Source organism: Pristis pectinata, chromosome 1 (assembly GCF_009764475.1).
Source record: "Pristis pectinata isolate sPriPec2 chromosome 1, sPriPec2.1.pri, whole genome shotgun sequence".
NCBI lineage: Eukaryota > Metazoa > Chordata > Chondrichthyes > Rhinopristiformes > Pristidae > Pristis > Pristis pectinata.
Window position 1 is genome coordinate 117,418,736 of NC_067405.1, and position 16,502 is coordinate 117,435,237.

Sequence of the window (16,502 nt, forward strand, 5' to 3'; positions counted from 1 at the left end):
GTCCTTAATGATGGATGCTGCCTTAGAGAGGCACCACCTCTTGAAGATGTCCTCAATGGTGGGGAGGGTTGTGCCCATGATGTCTACAACCCTCTGCAGCCTCTTTCGATCCTGCGCATTGGAGCCTCCATTCCAGGCTGTGATGCAACCACTCAGAATGCTCTCCACCGTACATCTGTAGAAATTTGCAAGAGTCTTTGGTGACATACCAAATCTCCTCAAACTCCTAAGGAAGTAGAGCCGCTGGTGTTTCTTCTTCGTGGTTGCATCAGTGTATTGGGCTCAAGATTGATCCTCTGACATGTTGACGCCCAGGAACTTGAAGCTGCTCACCCTTTCCACCACTGACCCCTCAATGAAGACTGGTGTGTGTTCTCTCAACTTCCCCTTCTTGAAGTCCACAATCAATTCCTTGGTCTTGTTGCCATCGAGTGTGAGGTTTTTGTTGCGACACCACTCAACCAGTCGATCTGTCTCACTCCTGTATGCTGCCTTATCGCCATCTGAGATTCTGCCGACAACAGTGGTGTCATCGGCAAATTTATAGATAGCGTTTGAGCTGTGCTTAGCCACACAGTTATGAGTGTAGAGAGAGTAGAGCAGTGAGCTAAGCATGCATCCTTGAGGTGTGCCTGTGTTGATTGTCAGTGAGGAGGAGATGCTACAACCGATCCGCACTGACTGTGGTCTCCCGATAAGGAAGTTGAGGATCCAGTTGCAGAAGGAGGTACAGAGGTCCAGGTTTTGAAGCTTGTTTATTAGTACTGAGGGAATGATGGTGTTGAATGCCGAGCTGTAATCGATAAACAGCAGCCTGACGTATGTTTTGCTGTTGTCTAGGTGCTCCAAAGCCAAGTGAAGAGCCAGTGAGGTTGCATCCACTGTAGACCTGTAGTGGTAGTAGGTAAATTGCAGTGGGTCCAGGCCCTTGCTCAGGCAGGAGTTAATTCTAGCCATGACCAACCTCTCAAAGCACTTCATCACATGTGAGTTCTACTGGGCAATAGTCATTAAGGCAGCTCACCCTGCTCTTCTTGGGCACTGATTGATGCCCTTTTGAAGCAGGTGGGAACCTCCAACTGCAGCAATGAGAGGCTGAAGATGTCCTTGAACACTCCAGCCAGTTGGTTGGCACATATTTTCAGTATCCTGCCAGGTACACCATCAGAGCCTGACGCCTGGCAAGGGTTCACCCTCTTGAAGGATGTTCTGACGTCAGCCTCTAGGACAGAGATCACAGGGTCGCCAGATGCTGTGGCGATTTGCACAGGTGTAGTGTTATTCTCTCTTTCAAAGCGTGTATAAAAGACATTAAGCTCATCAGGGAGTGAAGCATCACTGCCATTTATGCTGTTAGGTTTCATCTTATAGGAAGTAATGGCATGCAAACCCCGCCACAGCTGTTGTGCATCTGATTGTGTCTCGAACTTCACACTGAATTGCCTTTTTGCTCTCACGATGGCCTTCCGTAGGACTTCTTGTAGGGTTCTGGATTGCTGGTCATGAATGCCACAGATCTATCCCTCAGTAGACTGTGAATCTCTGAGTTCATCTGCGGCTTCTGGTTTGGGAAAACTTAGTACATTCTCGATGGCACACACTCAGCCACGCAGGACTCGATGAAGTTGGTGACGGCCATGGCAGATCCAAAGATGAATCCCTGAATATGGTCCAGTCCACCGATTCAAAACAGTCCTGTAAACGCTCGTCTGCCTCCTTTGACCAGACCTTCATGGTCCTCACCACTGGTGCTGCGGTCTTCTGTCTCTGCCTATATGCTGGGAGTAGAAGTACAGCCAGGTGATCGGAGTTGCCAAAGCACAGGCGTGGGATGGCACGGTAAGCGTTCTTGATGGTGGTGGAGCAGTGATCGAGTGTGTTGGCTCCTCTGGTTCCTCAGCTGACATGTTGGTGGTGGCTTGTCAAAGACTTCTTCAAGCTGGCCTGGTTGAAGCCACCCGTGATGATTGGGAAGGCATCAGGGTGAGCTGTCTCGTGACTGTTGATCATGCTGCTCAGCTCCTCTCATGCCAGCTTGATATTTGCCAGGGGTGGAATGTATACTGCCACCAGGATGACGGCGGAGAACTCCCTTGGCACATAAAACGGACGACACTTGACCGCCAGATGTTCCAGGTCAGGAGAGCAGGACTGAGACAGAACTGTCACATCTGTGCACCACGATGAGTTAATCATGAAGCAGACGCCGCCGCCTCTGCCTTTCCCTGATGCCACCGTCCGGTCTATGCAGTGGATGATGATGCCTTCAGGCTGAAGCACTGTGAAATGACTGGGCTTTCAACTTGGTGCAGACTCTGTGAGCAGATTCCCTGTTGAAATGCTGGAGTCTCCCACTAGATCCCATCTATGTAACACATAATTTTTTGGGAATAATTTCTCCCAAGGTGGTCATTCATGCAATGAAATGAATGAACCATAACCTACACTATATGTTCTCTCCATAGCTAGCCATTTGAACTTAGGCATATTCCAGAATTTTGAAAACAAGGTCTAGACCGAAACAGTGAGATAACAAAGGAGTACTACACCATTGGAAATGTTGTCTTTTTAGATTAGACATAAACTGGGGTATCTTCTGTTTTGTTGGGTGGATATGTAATAAAAAAATTCTATAGCACTATTTTTAAGAAGAACAGTTGACCTAACCCCAGTCTCCTGCTGAATTTTCATCTGTCAAACAGAACTCAAAAAAATAATAGATTATTAGGTTAATCACATTGCTGTTTGTGGTAACTTGTTGTGCACAGGTTGGCAGCTACACTTCCTGTATGACAACAATGTTTGCACTTCCAAACTACTTTGTTGGCATCAGTGCTTTGGGAAAACTGGAAAGTCACTGTATAAACTTAAGTCCTTTCTATATCCCGACCACACCAAACATTAATGCACCTAATTTACAAGGAGCTAACAGTCCTGAAGACTTTATATACAGGACAGTTACTTTAATTAGTTTTCCTCTGTTTAACAATGAATTAAAGTATAAGCCAAGCAGAACAAGTTCTAATCGGATAGTACTGGAACATTAATTTTGTAATTAGTGATACTGTCTTGCCCTGTTTCTTGTGTGATGAATTAATCTTGGGTAATGTATTAACTGCTTAGCTCTTCTCTCTTTCTTCCCTCCTCCCACTACTGCATAAAGAGAGCAAATACCCTGAACTATATAGAAGTCCAAAATTTGTAGATTTTTAAATTAAATTAATTTCCTATTTACAGATTTAAAATACTTGTGTGTATTTGCCTTTCTAGATCATTTCCACTCTCTAGATTTGCTCTCTCTATTCCCTTCCCCCACTTTCTGTTTGCCTTCCACTTTGTCTCTCTCTATTCCTTTCACTCTTCATGGCATGACTTTTGCTGCAGAGGACTCTGAGTTGATTGTTGCATTAGGAGCCATGCATAAGTTACAACTGGAATTGTTCAACCTTCCTGGAATACTCCTTAAGAAGTGGTTATTTTTAAACAGGGCCAGGAAGGTTTCAGAACTAATATTGAAATTAGAAATGAATCGCTGATAACATAAATAAGACTAATTTTCTTGCACATTAAGGTAATTAACTGTGTACTTCATTTCATTCTATTCTTTCTTTGCCCTTTATAATTAAAGAAAAGATACAGATACTGTGTTACAACTTTGAAACAATTTATTTGTCAATTAGAATAGTTGTCATGCATAAACTATTTACAGTGCAGACCTTCCTAAAATGAAGCCATTCTTGGAGTGTCACAATAAAAAATGTTCGTAACAGCACAGACAATTTAACATCTGCTGTGGTATGTTAAAGAGTTCTTTGAAAGCAGATGTTTCGGAGAGGGAAATAATTCATTTTACAGTGGCATGAAGTGAGAGTTAATATTTTTATTTGCGTGGCTAGTTTTCTAATCAGACGAGTCTTTGTATTAAAGTTAAATGTTTGTAACTGGATTTTTCTTTGCTTGAAAGCAGTTGCTTTTGAGAAAACTTTATGATCCTTTTTGCACCCTAGGATGGTTCCACAATAATCTGGTGATGGTTAAAGCATATGTGTAATTGGAGAGATGTTAAAGTATCATGTAGGTTTGGGGCTTGGACTTTATTCATATGTTAAATGATTGGAGTAATATTGGTAGGCTGCCTAGTTGATTAACATTTTGTGCATAGGAAGTATTTTGTTTTTGCTGTTGCAGTGATGTTTCCAGCTTTGTCCAGACCCTCAGTGATGTGAATGATAAAGCAAGGGCACAGCAGTGGACTTCATATTAAATGGAAAATCTTATGACATTGATTTCCCTAAATATTTGGCCATCAAAACAGATTTCAATCATGACTTTATACTAATATTGCCAATGTTAAAAAGAGTGTTAGGTTGCTTTAGCTGCTGAATTGTTAAAGATGCCAGGTTCACCTTCTTTACATTTAGTGAGAGGGCACATGATCCTTGTCATGTTATAAATGACTGAACTTAATTTAAAACTGGATATTGATTATCTGGGTCTTTTCAGGAGACTATTCATTTTCTGTATCCCGACATCTCATGTTAATTCTTAGGATTCATTCCGCAGTACTGATGACCCAATGCTTTCTACATACTCGTATTATAGGAATGCTGCCACATTCATTTTGAAATCTGTAATGCTGCTGCACTTGCTGGGGACTAGGATAAAATGTGATATTTGTTGCAATATAAAGTTTTTCAATGGTTTAAGTTGTTTTCTTTAGCTTCATTATAAATTAAAGTTTAAGCAGGGGACACAATCAATAGTGCAAATGCTATGTTGGCGATTAGTTTTACTCCATGAACTCTTAAAGTATGCTTGTTGTAATACTTCAGTAAGGATAGGCAGCAACACCTCTGGCATGATTATTCTCAACACTGGTGCCCCACAAGGCTGTGTCCTCAGCTCCCAACTCTACTCCCTAAACACCCATAACTGCATAGCCAGATTCTGTTCTAACTCCATCCACAAGTTTGCAGATGATTCCACCGTAGTGTGCCATATCTCAAATAATGATGAGTTGGAGTACAGGAAGGAGATAGAGAGCCTTGTGACATGGTGTCATGACAACAACCTTTCCCTCAATGTCAGTAAAACAAAAGAGCTGGTCATTGACTTCAGGAAGGGGGTGGTGTACATGCATCCGTCTACATCAATGGTGCTGAGGTCGAGGGGGTTGACAGCTTCAAGTTCCTAGGAGTGAACATCACCAATAGCCTGTCTTGGTCCAACCATGTTGATGCCACAGTTGAGAAAGCACACCAGTGTTTCTACTTCCTGAGGAGGCTAAAGAAATTTGGCATGTCCCCTTTGACACTCACCAACTTTTATCAATGCACCATAGAAAGCATCCTATCTGGATGCATCATGGTTTGGTATGGCAACTGCTCTGCCCAGAACTGCAAGAAACTGCACAGCTCAGCACATCATGGAAACCAGCCTCCCCTCCATGGATTTTGTCCACACTTCTCGCTGCCTTGGTAAAGCAGCCAGCATAATCAAAGACCTCACCCACCTGGGACATTCTCTTCTCCCCTCTCCCATCAGGCAGAAGATACAAAAGCCTGAAAGCACGTACCACCAGGCTCAAGGACAGCTTCTATCCCACTGTTATAAGACTATTGAACAGTCCCCTAGTACGATAAGATGGACTCTTGACCTCACAATCTACCTCGTTCTGACGTTGCACCTTATTGTCTTCCTGCACTGCACTTTCTCTGTTGCTGTGACACTTTATTCTGCATTCTGTATTGTTTTCCCTTGTGCTACCTCATGGCACTATGTAATGAATTGATCTGTATGAATGATATGCAAGATAAGTTTTTCACTGTACCTCGGTACATGTGACAATAATAAACCAATTCCAATTCCAGTTTCAAACTTCTGTGTTTTATTTCTTCCTTCTTAACATAGGATGTCTGAACTTATTTCCATGGTAACACACTTTTGTTTTTGAAAATTCTGTTCTAGCGATTCGTAATATGTAATATTGTTAAATAGTTGTGAATAGAGATTACAAGGCTTCTAATGCTGTGATCAGGCATTACAAATTTGTGGATTTTCCAATTCATGATTATGGTGTCTGAGATTTCTTGTATGAAAGGATTTAGAAAATCTACCTTAAAGTGTTAAAATTCAAAATTTCTGTTTACTTGATAGGATTTTTTCCATGGTATTCCCAATATTTTCTTTTAACTCTATTTGGCAAGTGAGTTAATTCAGAATGTATTGCAATGTTCACTGCCGGCATAGTGTCTTGGCACTTTTGCAAGTCTTAATGAGGTGATCCTTCAGGGGAAGGAACACTCTTAACACTAATTTCAGACAAAGTAGTTTGCACGGATTTTTAGAAGCTTTGATTTTGTGAAGTTTCTCTCCTGTTTGAGGAGGAAGTATTTCTGAAATGTGGTTTTCCATTTAGGTCTTCTTGCTTTTGCTGTCACCTCACAGCTGCAGATCCATTTGCCAAAGAGTAGGTGAGGGAAAATGTGCATTTTCCACAGCACAGATGCTCTTGCTCCACACCTCAGCTGATAGGAGACAGTTGTGTGTCCAAGGGCAGATTGGATTGGGCTAGAGATCTGGCATTCTCGCTATTCTCTCCACATTTCGCAGTGGGGAAGTTCCATCAGTACGTTGCAACATTGTACTGTCATTTCTCCTTGTATTTAGAATGAAGCATCAGAATGATATTTGATGATATATTTAATTTGGTATTGTAATTCTTTAAGCTTTATCCTCTCTTCCTCAAGTAGCTATCTTTTCATTGAATGATTCCTATGAATGGGATGCATAATTGGAAGATTATATGAAGGAGGCTGAACCTGGGAAAGGGGAGGTGCATGGCACCAAGTATGAGAGATCATATGGAAATAACTAGAGTAGGCATAGAAATTATTTTTGTTGAATTAACAAATGGCAACAGAGATAAGATCAGTTGGGATAAACTCCCAGGTTATAGGGTATGCTTGCATGAAAGCTTTGATCCAGATGAAATTAGACTACTGATTGGTAAGGGACCAGTTATAGAAGTTGGAGATTTAAACACACCAGAAGTAGACTGGGACAATACTGTGTATACTGGTAAAACTAGGAAGGGATTTACTAAATTAAAATTATTTTAAAACCAGCGTATAAAAGATACAATTAGAGCAGCAGGTGTCCTGGTTTTGATAATGAGTGGTAGTAATAATTAGATCCCCAACATATAAGATGAGAAAGATTTTAAGTAATAGTGATCATTGCATTACAAGAATTGGAGAGGCTACAATAATCTTTCTCCACAGTTAGGGAGTGGGAATTTACGTTAGGCTGATATTTGTGCACATTTGCTTGGTGCCTGCTTTACCACAAAATAAATCTAATACTAATTCCTGATTTTTTTTTCAACTGTTAGAATTCAAACTAAAGAGCTCCTTGTTTATTGTGAATCTCCTGCAAGGAATTAATTCCTTCTGATCTGTTCATCCACTGCTGTAAAAAATTGACTTCTGTGTTTCTAACCATACTTGACAAGTGCCTTCCTACATTATTCAGTGTTTGTTTTGGGAATATTCATACTGATGAGTGGTAACATTCTCACATCTGAGTTAAAATGTTGTGGGTTCAAATCTCACTTCCGAGAATTTGGGCACAAAATCTGGGCTGACACTCCAGTATTGTACTGAGGGAGTTCTGTAGTGTCAGAGGTGTTGATTTTTCTGGATGTGATGTCAAACCCAGGCTCCATCTGTCTTCTCAGGTGGATATCAAAGAGTAATATTTTTGAAAAAGAGTAATATTTTATTTGGTAATTATCACATTGCTGTTTTTAGGATCTTACTGTCTGCATATTAACTGCTGTCTTTCCTACTTTACAATAGTAACTATGCTTTAAAAGTACTTTCTTGGTTGTAAAGCACTGGTTGCCACAAAGTCATGGAGAGTGCAATATAAAGCAAGTTTTTTCTAACCTTTCCCCCTGTATGTCTGAGAAAATTAGGATGTCTTATTTCATTCCTTTTGGACATTGAATTGTACTTTAAAGACTTAAAGTCTTCTGAATTTTCACTATGGTTTTTGTTCCATATGGTTTGAAAGATCAATCATAGTAAAATGTAGACTCTTGATAATTTATTACAGGTGATGAATAATAATTTTCAGCATCTTCTCTTTGATTCTTAAAGGAGGACCTTACATATGGAATACCTGTTGTCTTATTAACGTTCACAGGATTGTGTTTTTAAGATGTTGCCTAATCTTTGACTAAAACTAATTTCTAAATGCTGTATAAGCTGTCCCTGGGTTATGAATGTCTGACTTATGGACACCCCTACATACAAACAAACTCCTTTAATATTATTAAATTCAAAAGTCTGACGTGTGTACATAGATTCTGTGTACATAGTGCATGGCTAGAATTAACTCCTGCCTGAGCAAGGACCTGGACCCGCTGCAATTTGCCTACTGCCACAACAGTCTGCAGAAGACGCAATCTCGCTGGCTCTCCACTCTGCTTTGGAGCATCTAGACAAACGCAAAATATGTCAGGCTGCTGTTTATTGATTACAGCTCGACGTTCAACACCATCATTCCTTCAGTACCAATAACCAAGCTTCATAACCTGGGCCTCTGTACCTCCCTCTGCAACTGGAACCTCAGCTTCCTTATAGAGAGACCACAATCAGTGTGGATCAGCAATAACATCTCCTCACTGACAACCAGCACAGGTACACCTTGGGGATGTGTGCTTAGCCCACTCTACACTCATGACTGTGTGGCTAAGCACAGCTTAAACACCATCTATAAATTCGCCGATGACACCACTGTTGTCTCAGATGGCGATGAGGAGGCATACAGCAGTGAGATAGATTGGCTGGTTGAGTGGTGTCACAAAAATAACCTCTCACTCAATGTCAGCAAGACCAAGGAACTGATTGTGGACTTTAGGAAGGGGAAGTTGGGAGAACACACACCAGTCTTCATTGAGGGGTCAGTGGTGGAAAGGGTCCTAGGCGTCAACACATTGATGCAATCATGAAGAAAGCACGCCAGCAGCTCTACTTCGTTAGGAGTCTGAGGAGATTTGGTATGTTACCAAGACTCTTACAAATTTCTATGGATGTACGATTGAGAGCATTCTGACTGGTTGCAGCACAGCCTGGTTTGGAGCCTCCAATGCACAGGATTGCAAAAGGCTGCAGAGGGTTGTAGACTCAGCCAGCTCCATCACAGGCACAACCCTCCCCACCATCGAGCACATCTTCAAGAGATGGTACCTCAAGAAGGCGGCATCCTTCATTAAAGACCCACACCACCTGGGACATGTCCTCTTCTCGTTACTACCATGGGGGAGGAGGTACAGGAGCCTGAAGAACCACAATCAACAATTCAGGAACACCTTCTTCCCCTCAGCCATCAGATTTCTGAACGGTCCATGAACACTACCTCATTATTCTTTTTTTTGCACTATTTATTTATTTTTGTAATTTATAGATTTTTGTGTCTGCACTGTACTGCTGCAAAACAACAAATTTCATGTCATATGTCAGTGATAATAAATCTGATTCCTCTCATTTGTATGTTTGTTCCTATGAATGGCAGAACTAGTTACTACATTTATAGTAATTGTTCTTCTTTAAATCAGTTTTATGTGCTTTTGATGCCATTTTGCTTATAATACTTGTTCAAGAAAGGTAATGGGGATAATCCTGGGAATTATGGACCAGTGAGGCTTATGTCAGTGGTGGGCAAACTAATGGAGAGGATTCTTAGGGACAGGATTTACGAGCATTTGGAGAAGCATAGTATTATTAGAGATGGTCAACATGGCTTTGTGAGGGGCAGGTCATGCCTCATGAGCCTAATTGAGTTTTTTGAGGAGGTGACAAAACAAATTGCTGAAGGTAGAGCAGTGGATGAGGTGTATATGGACTTTAGCAAAACATTTGACAAGGTTCCCCATGGTAGGCTCATCCAGAAAGTCATGAGGCGTAGGATCCACAGAGACTTGGCTGCGTGGATTCAGAATTGGCTTGCCCACAGAAAGCAGAGGGTGGTAGATGATGGAGTGCATTTTGTCTGGAGTCAGTGACTAGTGGTGTTCCACAGGGATCTGTTCTGGGACCCCTGCTCTTTGTGATTTTTATAAATGACTTGGATGAGGAAGCGGAGGGATGGGTTAGTAAGTTTGTGGATGAGACGAAGGTTGGAGGTGTTGTGGATAGTGTAGAAGGTTGTCGTACGTTACAACAGGATATAGACAGGATGCAGAGTTGGGTGGAGAAGCTTCAATGCTCAAAAGTGTGAAGTGATACACTGGAAGAATGAACGTGAGGGCAGAGTACAAGGTAATGGCAGGATTCTCAGCAGTGTGGAGGAACAGAAAGATCTTGGGGTCCATGTCCACAGATCCCTCAAAGTAGCCGCGCAAGTTGATAGGTTGGTTAAGAAGGCATATGGTGTGTTGGCCTTCATTAGTCGGGGGATTGAGTTCAAGAGCCGCGAAGTAATGTTGCATCTCTACTTAGAGTACAGTGTTCAGTTCTGGTTGCCTCATTATAGGAAGGATGTGGAAGCTTCGGAGAGGGTGCAGAGGAGATTTACCAGGATGCTGCCTGGATTGGAGAACATGTCTTATGAGGAAAGGTTGAGTGAACTAGGGCTTTTCTCATTGGAGTGATGGAGAATGAGAGGCGACTTGATAGAGGCGTATAAGATTATGATAGGCATAGATAGAGTGGACAGCCAGCATCTTTTTCCCAGGGTGGCAATGGTCAATACCAGAGAACATCCGTTTAAGGTGAATGGAGGAAAATTTAGGGGGATGTCAGGTAGGTTTTTTGTACAGAGAGTGGTGGGTGCCAGGAACGCACTTCCCGAGGTGGTCGTAGAGGCTGATACAATAGGAACATTTAAAAGACTCTTGGATTGGCACATGGATGTAAGAAAAATGGAGGGTTATGGGCTGTGTAGGAAGGAAGGGTTAGATTGATAGTGGGTGGGTTTATATCGGTCGGCACAACATCGTGGGCCGAAGGGCCCATACTGTGCTGTACTGTGCTATGTATGTTAATACTGTGCAGCCATGGTCACCATATCAGGTGATTTTTGAGTATTTTTTGACACGGACAAAATCGACTTAGGACATCTGTATAAATGGAACCAATTTGTTACCTGGGATGGCCTGTACTTGGTTACTGTTAGACCTCTGAAGTGTTTAGCTCTAAAATAAACTGGACATCTTAGAAGTCACGACCTGAAGAAACAAAAAAGCTATATTTTGCAAATAAAAATATTACAATGATACTTGAAGTTTTCAAGGATACTTCCAACAATAGGTTTGTTTTCTTGATGTTTAATTCTTTTGAATGAATTTCTATAAGTAAGTTTTTAGGTATGCTTTTTCATTTATTTTCATCACTTCCACCTCCACCCCCCACCCCCAAGTTTTGATTTTCCTTTGCCCTGCCCTGTTAGTTCAGATGACTGAACTAACTGAGTAAGGGTGCTGGTGACATTTCTCAGACATATCCTTGTGCTTGTTTAGGGACCTATGCAGGAGTGCTTCATAATTTCTTCCATCCCTGGTGGAAATGCTGAGATTATGTCTAAATGGTATAATAACATGATAGCGTAAATCTTGTGTTACTCTGGACATTAACTGTAAGTTCAAATTACACCAGGACCATTTGAGAATTTTGATTTTTTGTTTAAGAGAAATACCTACTAATTTAAGTTGGTACCAGTATAGCAACCAGAAAGCTGTGAACTTATCACTAACAAACCAATGGGTCCACTAATGTTATTTTGGGCGTATAAAACTGTCATCCTTTCCCAATCTGGTGGGTGATTCCAGTCTCATGTCAATGTGGCTGATGCATACTGCCCTCTGAAATAGCTTGGCAAGCCATGAAGGCCAACAACCTTCTCAGCACAATTGACAATAAAGGCTAACCCTGCCAGCGATGCCCATCTCCTGAGAAGTCATTTTTTTAAAAAAAACAGTTTATCCAGCTGGGATTGAGGCATGAACCAGCTGGAGAACATCCAGATCTTTTTAGCTTTGTGCTACAGCGTCATTGCGAGGGAATATTACACCACAGGGCTTCCTATTTTAATAGGTTCAAAAGAGAAACTACCCCTCAAGCAATCTTTGTTCTGGTGTAGATCTTACATTTTCATAGTTGCCAGACTGTTAGGGTGCCCATTGCTCTGATGTGTGTCATATATGGCTGTTATTTACAGAATGTTGTATTTACTATGCTATTTGCGAATTAAGATGTTCTTGGGAATTAACTACCCCCACCCCTCCTCCCTTGCAATGATAAATTTTATAGTTAATAACTAGCATTATATTAGTGCATAAGTAAAATACTGTGGATAAAATAAAAGCAGACATTGCTGAAAGAATTAACCTTGTCAGGCAGCATCTGAGAAGTCATTGCCTTGAAAGAGTAATTCTGTTTCTCTCTCCATAGATGTTGCCTGGCCTACAGCATATTGTAAACATTTTCAGATTTTGTTTCAATATTATATATAATGGTTGCAAAGGCTGAACATCTTATAGCAGCAGTCTTTAAAAAAAAGTGCTTGAGCTTAAATGTTGTACTTGGTGCTGGGAACATAACACTTACCCATTTGAACAGACTTGATATCAGCAAGCACTCTCAACTGAGGTTTTAACACATTAAGTGCTAATGAAATCTTTTGTTTAGTGGCAATAAAATACATTAAATTTAGAGAATTCTTTGGTGCACAAGCAAATAATCTATATTATGCTTCCAGAACCTGAGACTGTCTAAACACTTACTTTTAGATAATTGGATTGGTCATAAATTCAGAGTTTATGTTTCATAATTGTGATATAGCATCTGTGGCGAGCTTTGATGTTCTAACATACTGTGCCACAGTGTGGATAGAATGTGGTATTACACTCATGAGTTCTCACATAAGAGAGTACCATCTGGAGGCCATACACTTCCTGAAAAGGAAGAAAAAGGGAAAACTGATGGTGAGTCAACCATTGGCCAATACTTCTATCATAGTTGGTTTTAGAGCAATGATGGCAGAGACTTGGAAGGTCACCAGTCTATAGCCGGAAGATAGATTTAGAAGAGAGGAACATTTTCTCCTTTGGTGTTGAGAGGAGTTGGGAAGGAGGGCTGATTGAAAAGTTATTCTCATAATTTGCTTTCTATTCAGCATTTAACAATCTGGTAATTGTATATTTTAATCTGATTATATCTCATACTGGTGAAATGTCTGGTTCCGTATTTACCTAATAATCTGGCATTTTCAATAGAATGTTCCATCGCCTTTCTCAACAAGTCATAGGTCTTAAAGAAGTATTTTCAAAAGTTTACTGCTATGTTCAAATTAATGTTAAAAGTGTCTAATTTATAATTTAAAAAATCACTAATGGTAAACAATACAAGCATTGATTTTGTACTTTGTTCAAGGCAAGATAAATACATTGGTTAAAATTCCACCCTGTACCCTTGAGAATAATATTTTTATAAATATGATGGCTACATCCAGGATTATTTGTCAGTAATTTCCAGATTTCTTTGTCATGCTTTTGATGTGCTCCTCGCCTGCCAAAGCTATTTAAACCGCAGGGCCTCTCCCTAACCTTGTGACCCTAGTGGGTCGGTATCAGAAAGGGCCATGACCTATCCTGTGAACTTGAGTCTATTGTATGAAGGATTGTTACATATCTCTTCAAGGTTTGTCCAAATCAATTATGTATTGATAGGGATTACAGAATAGAATGCCTTGTATGTTTTCTTTTGAGACCTTATTGCTATTCTTTAGGAATTTATAATCCCCATTTTTCTATATTTCCAGGAGAATACATAAAAACATGGAGACCCAGGTATTTTTTGCTGAAAACTGATGGTACATTTATTGGGTATAAGGAGAGGCCACAAGATATAGACCAACTAGAGACACCTTTGAATAACTTCTCTGTAGCACGTAAGTTTCATTCTGGGATTTCCCTTGCTGCTAGAGTACAAAGTTCCCTCAAATCATTTGGAACTATTAATTGCAAAATATACATAAAGAAAAAGGAAACAAAATTGATTACCTTATGAAACTATCAACAGGTAAATTTATTCACAATAATTTTAGCTTTTTTCATTGAAGGGCAGGGACCTCAGTTCTGTTATAAGAGCTTTTTCTATTTACCATTTGGGAAGATTCAGAAAATACGCATGATTTTATGTGAGATGTACAGGTTGCAGACCCTGATCCTATCCAGCACCAGTTAGGTTCTACTGGTAGCTTACAGATCACAACTTTAAATATGTTTTGTGTTTCATTGAAATTAGTGTTGCATGTTAAAATGTAAATTTTACAGATGCTTTCTCTAACTGTAAAATTCCTATAAAGTTGTTCTTCGGGCTGATTTGCAATACTGGATATGAAAACTTCTGGTTCAGGGGAATTGTAATATTCAATATGAAGGTAATAATTAAAGTGAGAATGGATACTAATAAGACAGGGATGTTGGTACTTATTTATGTGCGACTTTAATTATCTTCATAGTTTAGAGTTTCAACAAAAAGTTTATAGAAATTTAAAAAGATTGGTAGTGTTTCCATGGCTGTGTATGCATCTTTTATTAAATAATGTTTTATATCATAAATGTGTTATATTTTATTTTATAAATATTTAATTTGTAATGCATCTCACATTGGCTAGTTTTTATGGTAATGTTTTTTTACTGCATTTACACAGTGCATTTTAGTAAAATTATTGATCAAGTCGATTGTTCTACTTGTTAAGTGCAATTCAATATCTTGAACCAAAACATTTCCTTATAGATCAATTTCTGTGAACCTGAAGGAGTTTTCAGGGAGATTCCATGAATTACACCAGGTCATCAGGTTCCTGGGGTTGGAACAATGCCACGAATTTTGCTTTATGTATTTTTCCAGTTTTTTATTGACTTGAAAACACAACGTTTATTTGGCTGTATATTCTCTTAAATTCTGCATTTGGACTCACTCTTATATTACTGATGAGAGGTCACAGATCAGAAACTTTAGCTTTGTTTTTCTCTCTCCACAGATGCTGCCTGACCTCCTGAGTATTTTCCGTTTACTTCCCCCCAGATTTCCACCATCTGCAACTGTTTTTTTATTTTCTGGCCTCACTTTCTTTTGTCAATAAACAATTGTTTTAAAAAGCATGAGGTTCTTACGAATGGGTCTTCCTTAAATGGATTCCACTTTAACAGGTTACTGTGAGTACATAGTGTTGCAACTTTCTGTTCATTACAGCACTGGTAACAATACTAGAAAAATGTGGTGCATGTTACCTGCCAGATTATAGGAAAATTGTTGGATTTTGCTCTGAATCTGAACATTGATGCAGCATTGTGTTTCTTCTTCCTCAAAAGACCCAGACTTCATCTGTGATTTAATAACATGGCCATAATGGTAGAGCTGGGTAATTAGGCAGCATATTGTTCCATTTGACAAAAGCACTCTGTGTGACGCTCTTGATTTGTGGTGGTTATTAGTAGACAAAATTCTTGTTTATCTCATTTGTATTTATAGACTGCTGCATCAGCATCTTCAAATCTGTGTGCAAGGAGGAAATTAATAACCTGTTCAAACACAAACTCAGTTATAATTTTATTACTTCCGTCAAATGTACATTGACTTTACAAGCAAACTGGAAGACCTATTTCACCAACCTTCAATCATCTTAAAATGCAGTCTTCACTGTTATTTTTATATGGATTCTTTCAATTTGTCTAATATTTGTTTCTTTAATCCTTTTATGATTTCCTTTAGCAATAGGACTTACTTCCAGACCCCCTTCAATCAGATGACCTGTGCGGTTTACAACCAGTTTCATCCCCCAGGGCACTCTCCCACCTTTCAGTGGTAACTGCTAACCAAAATCTTCCAGTAATGCAGCATGTCTGAGATCAATATTCAGTGACATGAATTCAAATATCATCATACTGTTCTTGAATATCTATAAACAATCAGATTAAGAACATATTTTTTCTACTGACATGCATTTTAAAATTTCTTTCTGTTTCACATATTACTGATTAAGTGATGGATGTATAACTCAACACCACAACTAAGTTATATTGTCCCATGATTTAGTTTACAAAACTGTCCTGTTTGTGTTTTAATTGTATGGTATGAAGAAGTTAACCTCAAAACAACTCACTAATGAAAAATAAACAGTTGTTGCATGGTTGCTGTCTGGGACACCAGTGGCTCTATGATCTTCTCTTTACTGAATGTCATATGTGAGTGGGAGCAACCCATTCAGATTGTGCATAGGACAAATCACCTAGTTTTTGACCTGAAACATTATCTCTGTTTCTCTTTTCACAGATGCTGCCTGACCTGTATTTTTTTGTTTTTATTTCAGATTTCCAGCATCTGTAGTTTTGTTTGATTTTCAGGTACACCAAACTAGCCATCATTCCCACTTCTCGATTCCCTCCCTTGAGATAAGTATTTGTTTTCACTTTTTGACCTTCTCAAAGTGTT

At 39.7% G+C, this 16,502-nt stretch overlaps 1 protein-coding gene across 3 annotated transcripts in view; it reads left to right on the plus strand.

Moving 5' to 3' along the window:
* akt1 (v-akt murine thymoma viral oncogene homolog 1) overlaps window positions 1-16,502 on the plus strand; it is a 100,914-nt gene that overhangs the window by 54,747 nt on the left and 29,665 nt on the right. For 2 of the 3 annotated variants that reach the window (XM_052015869.1, XM_052015859.1), the window contains exon 3: window positions 13,825-13,953. In XM_052015869.1, coding sequence (XP_051871829.1) covers window positions 13,825-13,953 — 129 coding nt within the window. Of the gene's footprint in view, window positions 1-13,824; window positions 13,954-15,090; window positions 15,227-16,502 lie in introns of those variants that run through there. The other variant, XM_052015878.1, reaches the window with a different exon arrangement.